The sequence below is a fragment of the Carassius auratus genome, chromosome 32, assembly GCF_003368295.1.
Source record: "Carassius auratus strain Wakin chromosome 32, ASM336829v1, whole genome shotgun sequence".
In the NCBI taxonomy this organism is placed as follows: Eukaryota; Metazoa; Chordata; class Actinopteri; order Cypriniformes; family Cyprinidae; genus Carassius; species Carassius auratus.
The window spans coordinates 8,595,386-8,618,944 of NC_039274.1; the positions used below are offsets into that span (position 1 = coordinate 8,595,386).

General features: G+C 37.8%; 1 protein-coding gene across 1 annotated transcript in view; it reads right to left on the reverse strand.

Moving 5' to 3' along the window:
- The window catches only part of LOC113051528 (unconventional myosin-Ie-like), a 42,060-nt gene that overhangs the window by 5,628 nt on the left and 12,873 nt on the right, over nt 1–23,559 (reverse strand). The window contains 19 exon segments of the mRNA XM_026215360.1: nt 2,053–2,197; nt 2,762–2,860; nt 3,785–3,891; nt 4,042–4,079; nt 4,082–4,122; nt 5,188–5,273; nt 6,106–6,273; nt 7,114–7,200; nt 7,343–7,429; nt 7,891–7,971; nt 8,057–8,253; nt 9,453–9,585; nt 9,731–9,865; nt 11,195–11,326; nt 11,979–12,068; nt 13,366–13,453; nt 18,815–18,909; nt 19,450–19,539; nt 20,834–20,977. Coding sequence (XP_026071145.1) covers nt 2,053–2,197; nt 2,762–2,860; nt 3,785–3,891; nt 4,042–4,079; nt 4,082–4,122; nt 5,188–5,273; nt 6,106–6,273; nt 7,114–7,200; nt 7,343–7,429; nt 7,891–7,971; nt 8,057–8,253; nt 9,453–9,585; nt 9,731–9,865; nt 11,195–11,326; nt 11,979–12,068; nt 13,366–13,453; nt 18,815–18,909; nt 19,450–19,539; nt 20,834–20,977 — 2,043 coding nt within the window.

Genomic DNA, 23,559 nt, shown 5'->3' on the forward strand with positions numbered 1-23,559 from the left:
AAATCAAATAGAACCTGGGTGAGGATAAGAAACCTTGTTCAAAAGCACTAAGAACATCTTTCCGCTCCAAATTTTGAATGGTAGTGTATGGAGGGTTTAAATAGCTTAAAATAATGTATATTGAAATAATATCACAATATCAAAATAGCAACCACATTGCAAATCATTTGCTTTCCTCCCCTTGTCTTTTTAAGGTTAAATGTGGCCTAGACATTGTTCCTTGACCTGGCTGGTGAGATTCATCCCATCAGACTGTTAGGATGTCTCACACAAACACTGTCAGTCTCACCTTCATCAGCTCTCACAGAGTTTAAAGAGTTCATTCTGGCAGAGCGACTACTGCACGCACTCTCTCTCTCTCTCTCTCTCTCTCTCACTAAAGAAATTCCTGTAGTCATGAACTAATTACTCCATGTCAGCACCTTATCAAGCAGGAGTTTTGTTATTAGAGGCAGGCCAGTTCAAATCAGGGCTCTCCCATATTTAATATTACACACGCACACATAGAAAAGGCCACGTTTAAACACCTATATGCCAAAGTCACGCATCTCTGGATAATCTGGTGCATTCATGCTGAGCCACAGAGCCGTTTTCTGTGAGTCTATGTATACGTGTGTACATCTAAATGTCAACAGTGAGATCACAGCACATCCACAAGCAGTGCTTTCATAAGGAATCCAAAAAAAAAAAAAGCGCTGTGGAAAAAGCAAAGCTGTCTTGGACACAACAGAAGCAGCTTTGCCACAGCACTGCAGTTGTGTATCAGATCCAGAGTAATGTTGACCTAACGGTGCTGACGTGGGACCGGCCCAGTGTCCCTCCTCCTTCCCTGCTGACTGCCCACTATTCATCAGCACTCTGAGCTGAGCTGATGTCTGCGAGACAAAGGCTGACTTTTACACTTCACCTCTCTCCTGCCTTTACAGCACAACTCAAATGTTAAATCTAGACCAAAGCTAGAAACAGTGTTCTACATGCTGCTAAAAGGGAAGCTTGTGTCAGCTGCTGCTGGTGCATATTGTCACTAATATTATGTTTCCTCTTTAAACATTTAAAAATTGACTTGAGAAGTGAAACTATGTACTAGGCACTGATTTTTCATTCTCCATTCTGTCACCAATGGAGTTTGGGTTCCTTACAGCAGTCAACTTTAGGTTGCTTAGTTGGGGACACAATTTCTGGCAATACTGTTGACTTGATTCCACAGACACTATTGGAAGAGAACTGAACTGAGCTGGATGAGGACATCACTGAATCAATTATGACCTGACGTTAACTGAAAAACTGAATATAAATAAAGGTGACTTGACTTGACTGATACACTTAAACAGTATAAGCATCATTACATTATAACAAAAAAAAATAAAAAGTGGCATTTGCACAACTGTTCAAAAGTTTGGGGTCAGTAATGTTTTATTTTTTATTTTTAAAGAAAGTTTTTATTTTATTTTATTTTTTAAGTAAAATACTTTTATTCGGCAAGGACAAATTAAACTGATCACAAGTGACAGTAAAGGCATTTATAATATGACAAAAGATTTTTAAATAAATGCTGTTCTTTTGAATGTTCTATGCATGAAATCACAAGTAGTATAAAAAATAAAGTAGCACAATTTTCAACTTTTATAATAATATAATTATATTTAAAAACCCAGGATATTAGAATGACTCATGAAAGCAAGAGTAAAACATCCAGAATAAAAGAGGTTTGGTTTTAAATGATAAAACTTCAGTCGAACTGTTCAATATTAAGACACTTTCTGGCTGTCAAACATATGGTCACATTAGACTGTGTTCGATTCACTTTCATTCAGATGCATACGTGAATGTAGGAGAGCTGGAGAATTTGGTGAATTCTGTCATGTGAAGTCTTGTAGTGAGAAGATGTTTGACTAACAGAGGATACTGACTCTACTGCAATACTGACTCTTCAAAGAGGAGCAGACATTGTATTTGAAATGTACTACTACTATATTTATTAAAACAGACTTGATATCATATTCTGTTGCTGAAAAATATTCATTGAACTTGTCCAAACTTGTCCCATCTTACCGATTCAGGGGCTTTGATGAAGATTTTGGTATGTCCGAGCTGATACTGGTCTTGGTCCATGTTTACAGAGCGCAGGAGATGCATCACGCCCTGCCTCTCATCTCCGCGCCACGTCGGCCACGACTCCCTCGTCAAAATGGCATACCTGAAACAGAGAGAACACGAGGAAGTTTTCACCATCTGGAGAATGAACTCATATATTTGAGTAAAGTATGCATTTTTCATTCATGCAAGAGTATAAAATGCTCAGCTGAAAGTGGAGCCTTGTGTAAACAAACTCTATGAAGTGTGTGTGTGTGTGTGTGTGTGTGTGTAAGATAAACACTGGCAGGGTAGAGTAAAAAAATTACTCTAAAACAAACAAGACGTTTAATATTAACACACCGAGGGATGATTCAGGTTTTTACTTTTATGTGAAAAGTTAACAACCCAATGAAGCATGTGAAGTAATTGGTGTCATCATGGAAAAAATGAGACCCTTAAACCAACACAATGTCAGGGAAGAACGCACAGAAGAAACTGCCTAACTATTGGCCCAAAACTAAAGATCAACCAAAATCTATCAACATATCGTTTCTTGTGAAAATGTGGCGTCTTCTCACTGGATGACAAAATTGTAGCGGCAGATGTGACCATATGCTCTCATTTCATGATGTTGTATGAAGAGCTCACTGTCAGGCCGTGAGGATGAATTTTAAACGGTCTGTACCTGTTCAAAAACTTGCGGAAGAATCTTCTGTAAGCATAGCCGGCACGTCTAACTCTGATATTCTCCTTCAGACCCAGATACTCCACCTGGTGCTTCACTCTAGAGAGAGAGGAAGCAAGCAAGGAAGGAAGGTTAATATTTACAGCATTTCTGGTGGTTTCCCCTTCAGCCTTACCAGAATAAATGACCCAATACAAGCAAATCCAATGGTGACAAATTCTGAGAATGGAGCTGAGGGCTAATTATACTGGCTAACAAGAACAATCCTCGCAAACCCTCATAACAGGAAGACCATTAGAGTCTGAACAATACCATGCACAGGATCAGAACATTTCATTCCATGTTTCGTTCCAAAAACACTGTGGCGGAAGAGGAAAAAGGCAGGAAAAGTAAACAAACAAAAAAAAGGGTGAAAGAACTGCAGAGACAAAGGACAACCATGGTGGGAAATATAATCAGAATCCTTTTGTTGCTACTTTCCTTTTCAGTTTTCCATTTTGAGTTACAATACCCTTCAAAAAATGAAGTATTTCAGTTTATTTTTTATTCAACAAGGATACAATAAATTTAAATCAAAAGCAACAATGAATACATTTACAATGTTGCACAAGATTTCTATTTCAAATAAATGCTGTTCTTCTGAAATGTATTATTAAAAAAAAGTTTTCACAAAAATGTTAGGCAGCACAACTGTTTTGATAATAATATTAATAAATTATTCTTGAGCACCACTTCAGCATATTAGTCATGTGACACTAGAGACTTGAGTAATGGCTTAGATTTTTCTAATAGAATACTTCTATGATTTACATAAAACATGAAAAACAAGCTCAGATGTCTCATTAAAGGCAAAAGCTAATAAGTGAGTTAGTTTTGCTCATATATATATATAATATATATATTTTTTTTTTTACTTTAACATCAATAAATGTCCACTTTCACAAAATGTAATACTCTAAGAATAATGCTAATCAATAGCCCCTTTAATGATGCTCAGGAAGTGCCATGACCGTAGACACTCACCGGCTCTCCTCCCAGTCTCTGGGTTTCTTGGTCTCATTGGGTTTGATACAGCGGATGTAGTGAGGTGTACACTTCATCAGGGTGCTCACCAGATCATTGGCTTGTTTCTGTCATCAGAAAAAGGGGATGTGGAAGAGTGAAAACAATTCAAACTGAAAACCATTTCATCTACACAGACAGCCGGGCAGTGTAGTATATGAGTAGAAACAGAGAGAACCTACAGAGGTTCAGAAACTCAGAAATGAGACTCGTCTCACCTTGATTTTACTCCCTGCTGTAGTGGGTCTGCCTTTTTCTCAGCATTAAGGTTTTCTGGGAACAGGGCACGGATGAAAGGTCTAATAAAGGAAATCAAAACAGACAGGAATGATTTGGGGATGGTAGAAAAAAGAGAAGAACACAGCAGGAGAAATACCAGACTGTAACAGACAGGAATGTTTTGAAACCAGGGTCACTTGAGGTCCCCCGAAGCACAGTGCACATTATTTCGGAGCTCAACATCACAGGGACAGTCTGAATACCTGTGAATTTTAATCTCTGGTGCTCATTGTCCATTTGTCTCACTAGATTTTACAGAGATTGAACATACTGCAGTAAAATGTATTGTTATTGGTTTCCTTGTAGTATCTGTATATGTGGACCTTGTTTAGCTCAAGTGTGCTATTTGAGCAGATTTTGTACCCAATGCCAGTTGATTATATAACAAACAAAAAAAACATAGGTGTCTACTCTTAAGGTGGTTGGGACATTAAAGGAATGTTCTGGGCTCAAATAATAAGTTAAGTCCTCTTTGCAGTATCTGTAACACATTGCAGGTTCACATGCAGAAAGCAAGCTTATATTTTATGTTTTAGATGTTATTTCTCAAACAGAAAGCTTTCACGTGAGCCTGCTTTGTTTTTAAACCTCTTTATAGGGTTTAAGGTGGGAGTGGATCTTCAGGGCTACATCGGAGCAGATAAACAGGAAGCCTTGCTTTGTCACTCAATCAACAACTAAGATTTCTTTTTCTTCTGTTCTGTGCATAGGACCTGCTGGCCGGTGCAAAGGAAGTTCCCCTGTGAACTCTGTGTGTGTGTGTGTGTGTGTGTGTGTGTGTGTGGTGCATATATACACATGACTGCACGTGTCTAAATGCATACTGACAGCAGACCCCCAGAAGGCTTCACAAAGGGCTGCAGGAGGAGTCGGTTGCACAGATGGCTTCTGAGGCCCAAAAGAGACCCAGGAGCACATAACGGCGACGGGCACGCTCTACAAGTCCTACTCCCTTGAGAGACTGAGAGGCCTTTTGGACTAGAAACAATGATAATCTCCTGCACACTTCTATCCAAGATTTACATATATTAAGATCTTCAAGTGCTCTGAGAGTCATTTCATTATGGAAGAAGAGTGGCACTTACATTTCACTGCTCTGCATCAGCTCGATCAGGTCAGTGAACAGCACGTCCCTGTTCCTCTCACAGAAACCCTCTGCATCATAAGACACCTGGACACACATAAGAGGTCATTTAAAAAGCTGTGTGTGCCCGACTGAGTTAGAAACTCAAGTCATTGTTTTGAGCTAACAGATGCTCAGATCAATGTCAGTTCAACCAACCAATCACTTACACGTAACTTACAATCTGTGTCTATACATCTGGGTAAGTAATGAAACCTCAGAAAATGACAATTCATAAATAAATAAATAAATGTTTCATTCCGATCTGGACCTTGCTTTTATATTTATTATAATCATTTATACTGTACACTTGTATTATTTCAAAATATGTATCTGACAAATCAACGCATGATGTTATTATTATTTTTTTGTTTACAAATAATTTTGAGACTTAATATTCTCCATCGTAATTTTACTGAATAATAATAACAATAAAAAGAATCATTATTTCCTTTTTATTTTCTCTTTTATTTTTCGGTTAAGGTTTTATTTAGGCTCTTGTTGCTTGTTAGTGTTTTTACCCGTTTTATTTATTTATGTGTTATGTATTTATATGCAGTCAATGCTAGAAGACACAGATGTCGTTTACTTTTTTTAATCATGGGTTTTCTTTGTCTGTAGAACATGCTTATTATAAATCTAATGGTGCAGAAAGTGGACGGGCTCCTCCGGCCTCCTCTCAGAGCACGCCTTATTGAACATGGGGTATGTGGATGGTACCACACATACTGAACTAACTCAAGTCATCAAAGAGTAAATGAGAGGCCCAGAGAGAATCAGAAGGAAAAAACTGTGAGAGAAATGGAAAATAAGAATAACAGGCAAAAAAAAAAAAAAAATGGGTAAGAAAATTATTTAATGCAGGGAGGAGGATAAATACCTTGCCAGCATAATGGTGAATGATGAAGCCCTGGTTCCAGCTGTTAAAGTGCTCGTGATTGTTGATCTGCATGCGGAGCTTCTGCAGCATCGTCTGATCTGCACCTTCACTCTTCGCGTGCATAGTAGCACACACATCGTCCAGTATACTCATGATGCCTGGAGGATTCTGAGAAAGGACACAAAATGATAGTGAGATATTGTAGAATGCATTCATAGCATTAAAATTCATTTTGAGACATCCTATTAAGCTGCTTAAAAACTGTATTGAATTATTATTTTTCACCCATCTTATTCATTTATTTATTCACTTTCATTCTTTAAAAAAAATATTCTAACCAGTGAAGCATCTTGATCTGTATTTTAAGTATGAAAGGTGGCATACGAACAAAATATTTCATTAGTAATAGTAATATATATAGACTTGTGTAGTAGTAGTATAGTTTTAGATGAGGGATAGCAGGCTGCATTGCAGGACATCAACTTTAACGAATTTTACCCACATGTTATACAATATTAAACATTTACAAATATGTGTCTAGTGTCTGAAACCATTTTATATCACATTCACAGTCTTCCATCCACACACCTGGATGAAAACAATCTGACACACACCGTGTCTGAACACACAGCTGTCTGTACTGTCAGAGAATTCAGACGTCTCTCTCTCAATCCAATGAAAGGAAACAGCTCGTAAATTTCTCACAGACAAGCATTAGCTTTTAGCAGTGACACAGAAAAGCACTTTCACACATACTGTCACACTGACATGCATGGTAAAGGTTTTCCCTTGTGAATTCCGTGGCTCTGTGTGTCTTAGTGAAGCCAATTGAATTTGGATGAATATCAAGCATTTTGAGGCCACAAGAAAGATTGGAAGAGAAAGGAGGCTTATGTGGATATTGATCTGAGCTAATGTTGGTTTTATTGATTTAACCACACTAGACAATGACAGACCATATCCCAATTTTGAAATGTATGTTTGATTTGCACAGTTAGTAAAACTTACTAATTTACTCTCAATGAGGTCACAGACAATCTTATTGTTGAAGTACTCTATGGGAGTCCACCGGATTCCTTCCTGTACATACTCATCCTGAAAAAGGGGAAAATAACAAATTATGAAAATGATCTTTTACCAGGGTGGAGCAGAAGAATATAGTCTCTCCTGTACCGCTAGAACAAAGTTAAGGGAAAGGTGGGACTTTTACTGATTCAGGGGGAAAATGAAATGGTACCTGCTCAGCTTTCAGAGTCAGCTCAATGAAAATCTGCTGCAGTTTTTCATTCACAAAGTTGATACAGAACTGTTCAAATCCATTTTTCTAAAAAGCAAATGAAAACAGAAAAGAGATACTGTCACTATGAACCAAAAATAACACCGTAGTGGTGACACTAAGAAACAAATAAGTTGCAAATAAGCTTTGGTGAAAATGTAACCATCACGAACAATGATTCAATTGTTATTCTTTTCAATAGCATTCAATAGCCACAGATGTTGCTCAAGAATTCAGCATTTCAAGCTGAACAATTTGTTTTTTAGAGCTTTATCCAGCTTTATTCTTCTTATGAAGACAACACAGGCAGTTATCTTGCAGCTCTCAATACCAGATATTAAAACCAAGAGATTATCAGATTAGTCGAGCTCATTAATTTGTTAGCTGTTTACAAAAGCAGAGAGGAAACAATCCAGGCAATTAAAAATCATCTTTTCTCATTAGGTAGACTGGATCTTGTTAAATGCTGTGAAAGGAATCACTCCATGACGAGTAAATAAAACACTCACCTGAAAAATCTCAAAGCCATAAATATCCAACACTCCAGTGTTCAGCTCCTGAAGATCCTTAACCATGGCTTTATTGATTGACTGAAGAAAAACAGGGACCCATTCAGTGCTTATTTATTCTCAAACATCTGTTTTTACGAGGGATGTAGGTGTATATGGATTGTACCTCCACCAGGTAGTCAAAAACACGAGAGTGCAGGGCTTTGGAGAGAGCGTCACGTGTGAAACACGCCTGTTCCACATTCAGAGTTACGTCTATAGACTCGGACTTGCCACCCCACTTGCCGTCCATCTTACGGCTGGTGAGTTTTTCTTTAAGCCGATGCTGATCGATGCCCAACAGGAAGGCAGGAAATGCCAGAACTATGAGAAGGAGAGAGAACGGTTTGGTAGAGTCAGAATGAGAATTGCACACAACGGTGTACACAAGTCTTCCTAAATATGTAATATACAGTAGCTATTCAAATGTTTGGGTCAGTAAGATTTTTATTTTATGCTTTTGAATGTTCTTATGAAATATTATTACAATTTATAAAAACTGAATTGTGAGCAGTCATTACTCCACACTTCAGTGTCACATGATCCTTCAGAAATTATTTTAATATGCTGATTTGATGCTCGAGAAACATTTCTTATTATTTTTAAAGTTGAAATCTACTTGAAACTACTTCGATTTTTTGATTGAAAAGTACAAAAAAAAAAGCATTTATGAAATGTAAAATCTAAAAACAGTATATTGTATAACATGATAAAATAAAATATAATATTTTAGATTATAATATAACTTTATTAAAACTTTTTGTGACGAGCGGGGCGGGGCCGAGAGATGTGGTAACGAGGAGTGAGGCCAGGTGTAGTGATTGGAGATGAGCTACACCTGCGACCCACCACCGGTCTTGAGTCCCACGTAGGAGATGGAAGGATATAAAACTGGAGCGACGACCGTGAAGGACGAGAGAGGACCAGGCCTGGGCCTTATTTTATGTTTTGGTTTTTATTTGAGCGCACCAGTCGTCCATGAGGGGCTGGTGCACTGTTTTGTGTTTATTTTGAATTATTAAAATGTTATTTGATTGTCCGCCGGTTCCCGCCTCCTTCTTCCCGATGATTATGGAGTAATATTATTAAACTTCTCTTTTCCAATACATCTGACTCATGTGCATTTGTTTCACTGTAGTCACAGGAGAGGCACGGGTGAGACACGAGTCATTCATTTCTGATGAACCCCGCCTCGTCAATGACTCACCTTCTGATTCAGTCCTGATAGTGATGCACTCTGTCATGCTGCTTAAGTAAGGCTCATTATTCAGTTGATTGGGTGTGGCAGAATACCTATAGATGTTATCTTTAGAATTTATTTCCCAGGATGCATGAGCTATTGCACACGATTTGGTCATAAGCTGGCAGATGAGCATTTGTGCCGCGTATGGTTTTTACATTAGCAAGCCAACACTAAGTGTATGAAAGCCACTGGCGGCAGACAGGAAGAGGGCAATGCAATAAAATAATCTACAGCACATAGTTCAAACGAGGAACTGTGCAATCTCAGTCGATGTACATACACTCATCATTTTCTACAGCAGCATAATTTCCTGCTTCCTTGAAGCCGATGTTCCCAAGGTGAAGAATTCCTGCCACAATCTGCAGGACCATGCTGCGGTCCATCCCAGAGATACCAATCACCTCCATGGCATGCTGGGTGGGGTCAGACAGAGAGAGGAGAGGAAAGTTACAACAACAGTGTCTGCAAATATGGAAAATACTTGTCATATTTGAACAAGCAAATTCTTCACAGCTACATAAGACTACTATGACAGCAGAGCTGCCTAAAAATACGTACCAAGGTTTCCTGGAAGTCGTGCTTGTCGTTAATATCGTCCACCTTGTAGGAACCTGACTGATTGAGGTAAGAGTAGTAATCCAGTTTTGTGATACCCAGACTACTTTTCTGGTCTCCACTGGCTCCCTCAATTAGCTGTGAAAAATGTAATATTTTCTTCAAGTTCAGCACTTTTATGTCCCAAGGGTAGATTTTAAATAAAACCAATAAAAGTTTTTGAAATTTTGGTCACACTTTAGTTTGGAGACCAATTCTCATAATCAACTATTAACTACTACTAACTCAATAAACTCCTAAATTTCTGTCTTAAGTGTCAATTTTTCGAAATTGGGATTTACACAACACATGAAAGCTGAATAAATAAGCTTGCTATTGATGTATGGTTTATTAGGATCGGTCAAATATTTGGCTGAGATACAACTATTTGAAAATCTGGAAACTGAGGGTGCAAAAAAATCTAAATACAGATAAAAATCACCTTTAAAGTTGTCCAAATGAATTCTTAGTAAAAAATAAAAAGTAAAAAAAAAAAAAAAAAAAAAAAAGTTTGATTTGATTTACAGTAGGAAATTTACAAAATATCTTCATGGAACATGATCTTTACTTAATATCCTAATGATTTTTGGCATAAAATAAAAATTGATAATTTTTTTAATTGTCACTAATTGCTAAAAATAAAACCCCAGTGATTTAAGACTGGTTTTGTGGTCCAGGAGTTGTGATCACGTTATCGGCTTAATTTCCAATCAAGTTTCAACTCATATACACTACCATTCAAAAGTTTGGTGACAGGATTTTTATTTATTTTAGTTTTTTTAAAATGGATGCATTATTCAGAAAGAATCAATCAAAAAGCAAGTTTTTCATCTAAATTTTCATCAATTTTCTACATATCAAAGAATCCAGAAAAAAAATATTATGGTTTCCACAAAGATATTAAGCAGCACAATCATTTTCCACACTGATAAAGGTAAGAAATGCTACTTGTGCAGCAAATCAGCATCTTTTTTTTTCTAAAAAATAAAAATTGCTGCCTTGTTGAGCAAGAGACCTTTCAAAAACATTAAAATAAATCTTACCAACCCTTAACGTCTGAACAGTAGTCTTCCAATATTACTTAATGGTGTGTATTTCTATTTACATGAAATTTAAGTTCTGAAATGAACTCCTGGACAATGTTAGCAGACAAACGAAACAAACTAGTGAGAGTGTGAAAAGTGTTTTAGGAGTGTTTATTTTCTAAAAGCCTGCGAGGCTAAAAGTGTCCACAGTTGAAAAAGCACCAAAAAACAAAAAGTTTCCATACGAAAACTGTGGTAAACTCAGAACAACATGACCTGCTTTTCAGAGCCAAATGGCTCCATCTTCCCTTTTCTGAATCTTACTGTGGTTATTCATTCGATTTTTCCTCATAACGTGGTGTGTCACAGTGACATTTTCTGAGTGAAGTGTCTTCATTCTCACCTGGTAGAAGATGTGGAAGCTCCTCTCTCCAGGATTCCGCATCACCACACGTGATTTTTCCAGAAGGAAGTTGGAGATTTTCCCACCATCTGGCTCGCCACCGGAACTGAACTGAATCTCAAAGTATTTCCCCTGTCAGGGAAGATGGATGTTAAAAAGGAACAGATGTGATATACTGCAGGTGCTTTAAAAATAGGTGCTTTGACACACACAGACACCCTTCACTATCATTTATGTGTCTCTCTCTGATCGTTTATGTGTGCTGCAGCTGTCTACACTTCCCAGTCATGTGCAGACAAATCTGTAACGACATTACCAGCCCCTGTAGGACCCCTGAATTAATCTAGATTTCTTTCATTCACAAAAATCTACTATCCACTACACAATCCATTCGTACCACTGCTTATCCATTCTTTTTACAACAAAACTACACCAGTCCCAAGAGAACAAAAACAAGACTGAACTGTCTGAGCATAATGAAGCAGAACTGCAAGTAAATGTGGCATTCAACATATTTTGTAATGACCGTTTTGGTCTGTAAGTATTTTTAAGCACAGTACTTGCCACGTTTAGGTCAAAGCCTAACGATAACATCATGTTCTTATTGCAGTGGCAAAACATTGTTCTTTATGTATTTAACTGGATGACTGCCCTTTTTTTTTGGTTCTAGTGCAAATGTGTTCCTCTTAAATATATCCTGAGGAAAAGCTGCAGCCCAACACAAAACATATGCTATCTGTTTTCTTCGATAAAATAAATCTATGGGAGGAAGATCGGAGCTTACAAATCGACTGGAGTTGTTGTTCCTCACTGTCTTAGCATTCCCGAAGGCCTCTAAAAGAGGATTGGACTGTAGAATGATGTCTTTGACATGCTGTGTGGATATAAACAGGAAAAAGAGAGAGATTGAGAGTAATGTTGAAGTTTTGGAGAATTAGAAGTACAGAACTTGTGCTGAACTGGAACTGTTGAAATTAGATCAGTAATACCCATCTTATAGGGTGAATTCAGGTCAAATTGGTTATCTCAATGTCAAAAAGTGACCTAAATTACCTGAATTCACCCCTCACATACATATCAACGTCGGCATGCATGCACATTTCACACAGAATTTGCACAGCGTCGTCTACATTGAGCAGCCAAGAGACAGACACACAGATGCAGAAGTTATGGGATATGCAATATCATCGCTGTTTATGACATTACACGTCCGGTGAATAAACTCCCTTCTTTAAGTCCTTATCAAATATATTTTTTAATTGCATAAAGATATTTTTAAGGATTCTGAAATGGCTGAAAATTGCCGATGGAACCAAATTAGAGCTGAGGGCTCGTTTGCATTTTCAACACCAGGAAAAGCACACATGGATAATTTGCATATGGACAGAGAAAGTGTAGCAACTACCGCGTAGACCACACAAGTAAAAAACAGATATACAGAGAGATGAAAAGAAAATGAAACAAAGGAGATGTACCAAACAGCAGTGACGGTCATATGATCATGAGGCGATGTGACATTCGAGAGATCAGACAAAGCATACAAAGACACGAAGTGAGGGTTATACAACAATATGCTACTTTGTTCAAGATGCCATCAAACATACTCATCAAATCACATGTAACAGCCGGTTCACTATCAAATCATTGGATTTAATCATGGACTCTTTTTAACATGGATATTCTTTGTCTTTGATATTTCATGCATCTCGAGTTATACTGTCATTACAGCAAAAGGAGGAAAAACCAAATTATTATTTCAAATTCATGTTCATTTTTCCTCAAAATACAAACATAACAGACTTTTATACTCTATTTTATATATGCATTAACAAACGGTTAATGCAATTAGATTAATACAAACAACAAGTGTCAGTCCCCCGACTCTGAACTCACTGAGAGGGGGACACAGGACAGATCAGAAGGGGATTGTGGGGGACAGATGGCTGCTGGTGGGGTGTAGGGGATGAAAGAAAGATTGTAATAGACGGGGAAGAGGAATAATGTCAGATGAGGCAAACTTCAACAGGGATCAGGATTCTGATTAACACTAACTGTCAGATACAGTGTTATCCACCGTATGTTTTTTTTTTTTTTTTTGCATTCAATCGTACTTTAGCTAATTCTGATCAGTTCTGAACAGTTTTCATAACTGCTTATTCCATGTGACCCACCTGAACTCTAGGACCTCCACCTGAAACTTTGGAGATGTAGCTCATGATGTATTTTGCCGCTACCGTCTTCCCTGCTCCACTCTCACCACTTAGAAGAACATAAAAAAAGATGACAATGATAAGCTCATTCCTGTACAAATAAATCAATTAATGAACAGCTGTTAGATATTACTGAAGAAATATACTGTATGTCTTACAAGCATAATACAGTATGAAGCTACTATGCATGTTATGCTTCTAAATTTAGCAGTGAAAGCAATGATTACAAAATAATACCAACAGCATTTAATGTTTTACTAAACAACATTTTTATGATCATAAAATCCAGACTCTACTTCTCCGACCTACAGCAGTTTAAAAACAAGAACAGGAGGGTGTTAACCAGGCCCCTGTGTGCCCCACAGCACAATACTAAAATCTGCTCAGCAAGCTCTTAAGAGGGTCATAAAGGGTTTAGTAGATCCTTAACCTCAATTAATACAGATTAAATATAATGGTGTTGGCGAGAGGGGAACATTTTAAGTAAATATGTTTCCACAGTACTCCATAGTGAGCTATAATCTGTAATGTGTTGATTGGTAATGGGAACACATGCTTATTTACATATGTGACGGGCCTGAGTTTGGATCAGATTGCACGCAGAACAAAAGGTTTGTTTATGTTGACAGTAATCACTCATTTTCTTATGGGATCATATGTATACATCGGTGCTGTCTGAACAGTGAATGTTTATGCTCATCAAGGCTGCGTTTAATCAAGAATACAGTAAAAACAGCAATACAGTGAACTTAAAATTATCAATTTTGAAAAAGATGTGCAGCTCAATATTTTTTGTTGAATTTTGGGAATATAGAAATCTTTTGTAGCATTATAAATGTTTACATTTCCCTTCTGATCAATTTAATGCATGCTTGCTGAATAAAATAATTAAGTTGTAAAAAAAAAAAAAAACATTTTGAATGGGAGTGTATAGTATATGTACACAAATACATCCAGCCAACAGGGAAGGAAAATTAGCTAAATGTTTATACAAAATTACACAAGATGAAAATGCCATTCATTAATCCAGTGTAGTTCCATTTCTTTTTCTTCAGTTGGTTACCCTCTACTTGCATCCTTCCGCCTGCCCTTTGCCTTTGGCAGGGCCATACGCATTGCGATATATGTGGTTTGGCGGATGTTGACAGAAGAAAATGGTTTATTTTTCTGCATTTCTTCTATTACCGATGTCAGTATTGCCATTTTGAGAAGGCACAGCTGTGGCTCATTAAAGGAAGCTTGGGTAAGCAGTAAGAAGTCCATTACATCACACGGCAGCAGTACTACACACACCTTTCATCCTATCACGAGAGCCTCGCCGTGCATGCAGAAAAACTTCTCACAAGAGCTTCAGTCTGCCATGTGGTTCTCATTCCTTTGTCTTGCGAGTTTATAGGCTCTCCACCTTAAAGGAAATGTCCCTGCTCGTCTACAGGCGATGAAGGCTCTGGGAACACACTCTTATTGTACACTCAGGCCACTTACGATTAATTGTCCATGGCTATTTTTAAACAAGTCTTTGGGGGATTTGTAATTTGTATGCTGTAATGCTCATTTTTATCTTCCTGTGCGTGTTTGCTGACCAAAAATGGGCACAAAAAGAAAAGAAAGTGAGTCGCATCAGTCATTCGAGTCATGAGACTCATTATTCAGCAGCAGAAACATCAGCTCAGCACATACAGCGCTTGGTCACACTGGTGGGAGTGAATACTTTTGTATATCATACTGTACAGACCACAGGGGCTGCCATACTAATACATTGACAAAATGTTACCAATTACAGTGGAATGATTCGTTAATTCTGTCCTTTAGCAAATACAAAGTATAATTCATCCAGTAAAATGACTTCCTCTGTTGGGGAAGAGAGCCACATCCTTCAATATTGTTTTTACCAAACAACAGCCACTAAAGACAATGAAAATCACCACATTCCAAAAGAAAGGTCTACAATTCTGTTTTTTATCATGGTTTACAAAAAATATCAATTATGCAGCACAACTGTTTTCAACATTGATAACAATGAGAAATGTTAGTTCAGCACCAAATAAGCATATTAGACTGGTTTCAGAAGGATTATGTAACACTGAAGGCTGGAGCCGGACAGACGTTAGAGGGGGTGCAACCAGGCCCTGCGACGAATGGAGCGAGGGGACGACCATACCCCGCTGGACAGGAGTAATCGCTGCTGAAAATTCAGCTGTGCCGTCACAAGAATAAATAGCATTTTTAAATATTTTTCTCAAATATGTTGATCAAATAAATGCAGCCTTGGAGAGCAGAAGAGGCATAATAAAAACACTTTTGAACAGTAACCAGCCATGTGAAAATGATCTGTCCTTCATGCATAATGGCCTTTAGAAAAACCTGTGCCTGTCCCAACCAAAATACTACTTGACCACAGGATGCCTGGGCAGCAATTTCATGGAAGGTTTTGTTTACTATTCTGGATCATCACAATTCCACTTCCAGTCTCTTGATGTGGTCTGACTGAACTGGCAGCAGCTTTCTCCCTATACAAACAAACGGGTGAGAAAAATGCTGAAACTGAAGTCATCTGCTGTAAAGCAAGCACTACAGTCACCATCCAGCCCACAGGTAACTATGAGATCTGAAAGAAAGAGCTCAGACTCAGCAGTGAAAATCTCCCTTTCTGCAACCCCCTCTCCTTCAGTATGTTTACCCATATGCCATAATGCTGCAGGGTGAATTGATTTACATCCAGAAATAAAATGTTTTCCTAAACTAGTGTGGGCAAAATTTCCCAAACATTTTTTTAAAACTGCACCACTAGCAGCACCAAACGCAAGAGTTGTTTGGCAAAGACAGAAATTGAATAAAGTAATCAAATATAAAACAGCATCTCATATTTAATTGTATAAATTAAAGATAGTTCTTTTTTAAAGTTACAAAAGCTTTTTAATCAAGAGCAGTGAGTGATTTCTTTGTTTGTTGCTGTTTGATTAATATCAAGAGTCAAAAGTCACTTTAAGAGAATGCACCGATACAGTAGGCCTAGACTCAAACACCTTGTGCACAGTTAAAGCACATCATATGACACAGTGCTGCACACTTTTTTTGCACACTGCTCATTTTTAGCATTTTTTGGGTCATTATATTTCTCACAGATTTCTGCTCGTTCTAAATCAGACACAGATCAAGTAGCTCAGTAAAGATTACATTTATATGAATTAGTGAGAGAGTGATTGTGTGTGTGAATTAATTCTACCTGGCAGCTTCTGTCTACTAATAGTGAAGCTGTGGGTTTTAGTTACTAATAAATATATGCTAGAAATTTTTAGTTTCTAAGCTGTTTTATTTAGAAATCCCAGAACAGTGCTGACAATGAATTTCTATGCTACTGAATCATATTAATTTGAGTAAAGCTAGGGTAACACAGGAAAGTATAATAATGTTTGCTTTTCCATTACTAATAATAGAAAAGCAATCATTATAATATTTATTTGTATACATTTAAATTCCTTAGTTAAACAGTTCCATCTTATTATTAGACAAACTTTTAGCTGTATTAGACAGATCTATTAAAGCTGCGGTAGGGAACTTTTGACGCTCTAGCGGTTAATAAACAGAACTGCTTGCGTCTTGCGGTAAAACATCGTAGCTGGAGCTACTTCTCTCTGTTTATGTCTATGAAGAATCACAAAGGTACTGTGTTACTCTGCCGCGGTATCCCCGAAGCAATCTAAAATAGTCCGAATATAAACACTTATTATAGGTGCACCCTAGTGATTCAGGACAGGCTAAAAACACGGTTTGGAAAATGGATTCATGTTGTAGTCGCTTATTATGTTCATTTTTCTACATTTTGAACACAAACAAAGTAACGGACCGCAGCTCTGATTGGTTGATTTTTACCGGGAGCGGATTAATTTCTGCAAATGGCAATAGGACCACTGGGAGGAGCCAGAGGAGCTTGATTTTGTTCACTGATTATCGGTCTCATATTCTACTGTCAGGACATAATGACAGGTTTAACAAATATGTAAAAAATATATTTTTACAAAAGTTCCCTACTGCAGCTTTAAATGGCAACAGCAAACAATGAAGTGACACTCAAGTGAACTCATAATGTCTCATGTGGCTCTCCAATATTGAGAGAATTGTTTCTGGATTTATTGGCTCATGTTCTGGTTAAGGCGAGTCAGACTCAGACTTTAGCTCTCTGATTGGCGTCTTCATCAGGAAGAACCCCTGTAATATTACACCAATCGCAAATGACTATTCAGTGGAATTTCCTCCCATTTACAGTAGCAGTTGGTCCCTCTAAGGGCCTTACAAGAGCATTTCCTATGCTCAAGCAGAAAGCACAGGTTACAAAAGTGCTTGTGCTTTCTGTTTCGTACATCCTGGAAAAAAAAAATACAAAATAAAGACCAAAGGATATAAAATTACTTTGTCTATTGTTATTTCAACAAAAGGGAGAAAAGTTATGCTAATAGATTAAAAGTGAAAAAAAAGTGACGTGACATTCAGCCAAGTATGGTGACCCATTCTCAGAATTCGTGCTCTGCATTTAACCCATCCAAAGTGCACACACACAACAGTGAACATACACACACACCCCGTGAACACACACCCGGAGCAGTGGGCAGCCATTTATGCTGCGGCGCCCGGGGAGCATTTGGGGGTTCGGTGCCTTGCTCAAGGGCACCTCAGTCATGGTATTGCCACCCAAGACTCAAACCCACAACCTTAGAGTTAGGAGTCAAACTCTCTAACCACTAGGCCACGACTTCCCCACCCCAGGTGAAATGCACATTCAAAGGGCACTGCTGAAGTTCTCGGGGCTCATTGAATCTGTTCTATTCAACCGTATTTTAACCGTACACTTTCATTCGTATAACTAAAACAGTAATGACGAGCTATTCACTCTGACAGCCCACTGACTCTCCGATTGCAATGTCTGCATTGATGTCATACCAAACCTAATTGCATGTCACCCCATTCCCACAACATACTGCAGAAAACACTTGAATGTCTGTATATGTGCAATTTAATATGTTTATACAAATAATTATATAAAAGAATAACATGCCCCCTGACCTGTACATAAATTGATTGATTTCCAAACAGCAGGATTATATGCTACCAAAGATGTACATATACCAGAGTTAAAATATAATGAATAGAATAAAAAAAAAAAGCTATATACATACAAATAAAATTGAAATAAAACAACCAATTTTTATTTCAATCCAACACTTTTCTGCCACAGCGGAATAATGTGATTTATAACAAACTACTTTCATCTGAGGGGTTTTCTCCATTTCATTAATTTATCAGAACGATATGTAAACATTTCAGTTCAATTTGAAATTAAGAATCCTAAAAAACAGCTAGACCGTTTACAATAATTCCGAATGAAGATTCTTGTGACTAAAAGTTCTCTCACCTGATAATGACACACTGGTTCTCACGATCAATCATCATGTTCCTGTACATGTTGTCGGCTAGAGCGTAGATATGAGGAGGGTTCTCATACTGAGCCTGAGAGATAGGGAGAGATGGAGAAAAGCAGATTCATTACATAATTTAGATTAAGGTTCATGTTAAGTATGGCGTGGGCTCATCTTTATAAATAAGCTACTGTGTAGCATATAAGTCAAAACACATTTAAACGACAAAACCAGAAGCTTGACGTGGAGCCTAGACCTCTGGTCAAGCGTGGTTAAGAACATAGACCTGTACATGCTGTTCTGTGGCAGTATAGCCAGGTGGCTGTAATGGGTAAAGCAGGTCTGCGCAGCTATTTTCCTGACTAAGAATGCAGCTGTTAAAAGCATTTGCACCACGCCTACACAGTTAAAAAAGCTCCTATTAAAATCATTACTCGAGCAATTACTGTTTACAGAAACCTCTAGGTATGGAACTACATAAAGAACTTTATGAGGACAGTTTTGATACAGATCACTGAGTTTAGAAAAATGTGCCTAATTAGTGTGTGTAGTGAATCAAAGTTACATGTGCTTTATCTATGGAACTAAATGTGAACAGTGTTGATCATACAACCATGAAGAAAATACTCACCGCGCCTTGGTACATCTCTATTTCTCTCTCCCCAAAGTAAGGCATTTGTTTGAAAGGGTTTATTGAGATGAGTACAGGACCGATGTATGTCTGCAGGTGAAGGTCAAGGCTCAAAACGTGGCAAGTAAAGTAAAGTTCACCCCAAAATTCAGATTCTGTAACGATTTACTCTCCCTCATGTCACACTTAACCTGCATGATCTAAATGGACTTTCACAATAGATGAACAGTCTGTGAGGTCTAAAATAGTTTGCATGGACAAAACAGTTAAAAACGTTCATCAAAATATCTTCTTTTGTATTCTGCAGAAGAATAACTTTCTGTCATTCAGTTTTGGAGTGACATGAGGGTGACTTAATAATTACAGAATGTTCACTTGTGGGTGGATTGTCCCTTTAACTACTTCTTTACAAAATGTGTCTTTCTCTGAGAATCTATTAGATTGAAAACTCTCTTTCCAAAAATTATTAGAGGTTTAGCATTCACAAAAAAAAGGAAAACCTCATGGCTGATTTGACTCATTGTGGTTGTTAATACTCAGAGGACATTCATAGAACTTTGGCTGATGAAAAATGTCCCGAGTGTGAATAATGGACTGGTGAAATCAGTGAAGAGTTATATGTGGCAGCAGTGAAGATTTTGGTTATTGGGTCAGAGCCTTATTAAGACGCCGTGGCTCTCCTCCAGATGCATTGAGAAGGTAACAGCCTGGATGTAAGTTACTCACTGCAAATAAAGGAAGTATTGAGCCTAACACACTGTGACCTCAGTTCCATACGCTGCTGACTGGAACACTTTGGTGTTTTTTCTATTTTCGGTCCACAATCACAGGACTGATTCAGGACCAAAATGGCCAGAGTCTGCTTAGACTCCATAAACCTAATAAAGTCAGAAAATAAAAAAAATACACTAGTGAGGATTTCATCAGAAATTGCACGTTTTATCAAGAGGTTCATTTTTAGTGCCAGTAATGTGTGACGAATTCGACATGAACCCTGCCAGGGGCACTGGGTTCATATTGAAGAGAGGTAAACCAGCATTCTTCGGCTGCTTTCAACAATCTGTTTTTGCAGAATCACACATACAGCCTTGATCAAGAATAATCCCTGCTACTGTGGGAAAATAGGACAACATGGATTTGGAAGTTATACCATTAAGTTCAAGAACAACCTTCGTCTAAAATGTAAGTGTTTAGTGAAGCTTTGGTTGAAATAAACCCAATCAAGATAAAATCTATACTCAAGTGGATGGAGTCCAAGAACAGTTTTCTAGTGAGTCACAGGAAAACATCCATCTGCAAAAGGGCCAGTTTTATATCAGATTGCGGTATTACCAACTTAGTAAGACTATGGATTTCTGATTTATTTACAGCTGGACAAGGATACAAAAATAAAGTCATCCATGTATCTCTTCTTGAGGTTTTCCACAATGGCGTCCTCATTGATCTTGGAGAGTAACACCATATCATCCACACCACTCTGCTTGACATTGTGGCTTTGCCAGTGGTACCGGTAGTCTCCCCGGCTCCCCTGTGAAAAGAAACACAAACAAGAAACTCTTGTTAGACTGTATACACACCCATTGCCTTTGTGTAGCAGGCTAACTGGCACAAACTATATTAGCATATCCGGTACTAGAGACTCTATAACTAGACTTATATTTGAAGATTGCATTATATATATTAATGCTGAAATACTTTCACTCAAATTTAACATACAGACACAACTGTAATCGCGCTTTTCCACTGCATGATACGGTTCGGTACGGTTAATTATTCGAGGGGTTTCCACTAGGTAAAGTACATGGTACTTTTTAAGTACCACCTCTGTTGAGGTTCCAGGTGAACTGTACTCTTACCTAAACGTGACGTGTACACTCTGCTGATCACTGATTGGCCGGAGAGAATAGTCATACCTGAGTCACTGAACTTGTGACACAAACACAACAGAACACTGCTCTGTTTGTATGAGCAGCTTTTTTCTCAATGAATGGTATGAGTTTTGGGTAGTAGTGAACCACAAGTGGTACCCTAGTAACAGCAATTAAGGTCACTAAAATTCTTCCAAAAAGTATGAGGATTACTCTGCTGAATAAAAACAAACAAACAAAAAAACATTCACTAAACTAAGCTTGTTTGTTAGTTTTAGTTGGTTTAAGATTGTCTTCCAGCTTGGCCAGACTGGGGTTTAGCTGGACAGCTACTTAAAAGTTGCTTATAAACACTCTGAAACCAACCTGATCAGACTGAGAGACCAGCTACGCAGCATTTTTAATGTTAAATGAAATAAATCTGAAATAAAATGTTAGAAGAAAAACTTAAATTAGAAATTAAAAGCAAATTAAAAGATTAAGTACTAAAATAACTAAAACTATAATGGGAATAATAATTAACTAAAGCTTTATAAATATAAAAATTATAAAAGCAAATACAATTTTTTATTAAAACTTAGGTACATTACTAAAATTAAAATTAAAACTGAAGGGGGAAAAAAAAGTGTTCAAATGTTCAAAATGTTAATAAATATCACAGTAGTATATGTTAATAATACTAAAATAACCAGTGAACCAGCTTAGGGTAGCTTAAATGCTTATTAATCATTAGGGTATGTATGAATTTCTCATTGATATTGTGAGTGATACATAATATATAGCACTATTAGCCATATTCAAGGTATCGTGAAAGCCCTATTAGGCCAAACTATCTGTTTGGTTGTACAGTGGCAGATGCGGGGTTAAGAAAGCAATTGCTTTTAATGTAACCAGGGACAGACACTCGCATTCAGTCCTGAACACTGATAAACACAGTACATCGCTGACAACAGTTAATGTCCAGTCAGCAAAATGACCACGTCCAATTCACCGCCCGCGGCACATTTAACACAGCTGGTTCTTTTTTCCACCGCAGCAGATGTTGATTTTGTTTTTCTAAACCGATGAAAAGTGCATGGTCAGGAGTCTCCCTAAAGCTCCCTGAGCACTTCAAACACTTCTTTTGATCTTCGCCTGATGGTCTCACCATTCCTCCTCTTCTCCCTTGTCCCCTTCTTTTACCTCTCCTCCTATTGGGCTTCCACTCTGGTCATGTTTTTGCACAGGTGTGTCTCCAGGGAGCTTGGGTAATTCATCATGGGATGCAAGTCAATGGCTTCTGGCTACCGTTCTGAGGTCACAATGGCCCGTGAGGAACCAGACCTTTCCTCAGAATGACACGAAGCCTGGAGCGCATTTGACAGGACATCAAAAGAAAAGGATACAAAGAGTGTGACTCATGAAAAGAGGGCAGATACAGAACGAGAGCCAGACAGACAGACAGTGAGTGTACCGCTTGGAGAGCACATGATCCAAACGCACTGCTGTTTTAAACATTTTGCTCTGTAATGTTCAATCATTAGTGCATTAGTCTGATTCGAAGGCCACATCTGTCCATTCTTTTCCTACAGCAGTTTTCCCAAGCTAAGGAATGCCATGACAATGATGTGAGGTAAACTGGAAAGACATTTAACAATTCTCAAAATTGTACGTTCCACAGTCTGAAAAATCTAGCAGGAAAGAAGAAGAACACCAAGTATGGCCGTTTTTTTTACCCTTCCTTGAAGGGCTAATTAACTATCCATCGTAAACAAGTGCAGTACCAGTTTGAGGTAAATTACAGGAAAATAAATAAACCTCAACACCATGACAACAATAACTAACCTTACCTGAACATTATTAGTAGTGGAGCTGGCTCAAAAACAACTGAGGAGGAAGGCAGCATCTTAAGCAAAACAGTAAACACTTCTTTCAGATCTTCACACACTGTTTTGTTTAGTTTATTCTTGTATATATTGCAGAGAGAGCATTCATTGTCCTGCACCTGTTTTTCTAATTCTATTGAACCCTTTCACAATGTTTGAATTCACATCACTGTCACACCATGAGACACATTCTTCATTCCCTGCACATGTTCCTTATAAACGAAGAGCCAAATCAGAGCTTCATAAAGAGCTGCAAAAACAAGATGCGAACACAATTACTTAAATGACACTTAAACAATAAAAATAAGAAGACAAAGAAGAAGAATGACATTTAACAGTTTGAAGTGCTCACTTGTATCATTTAATTTGATAACTAC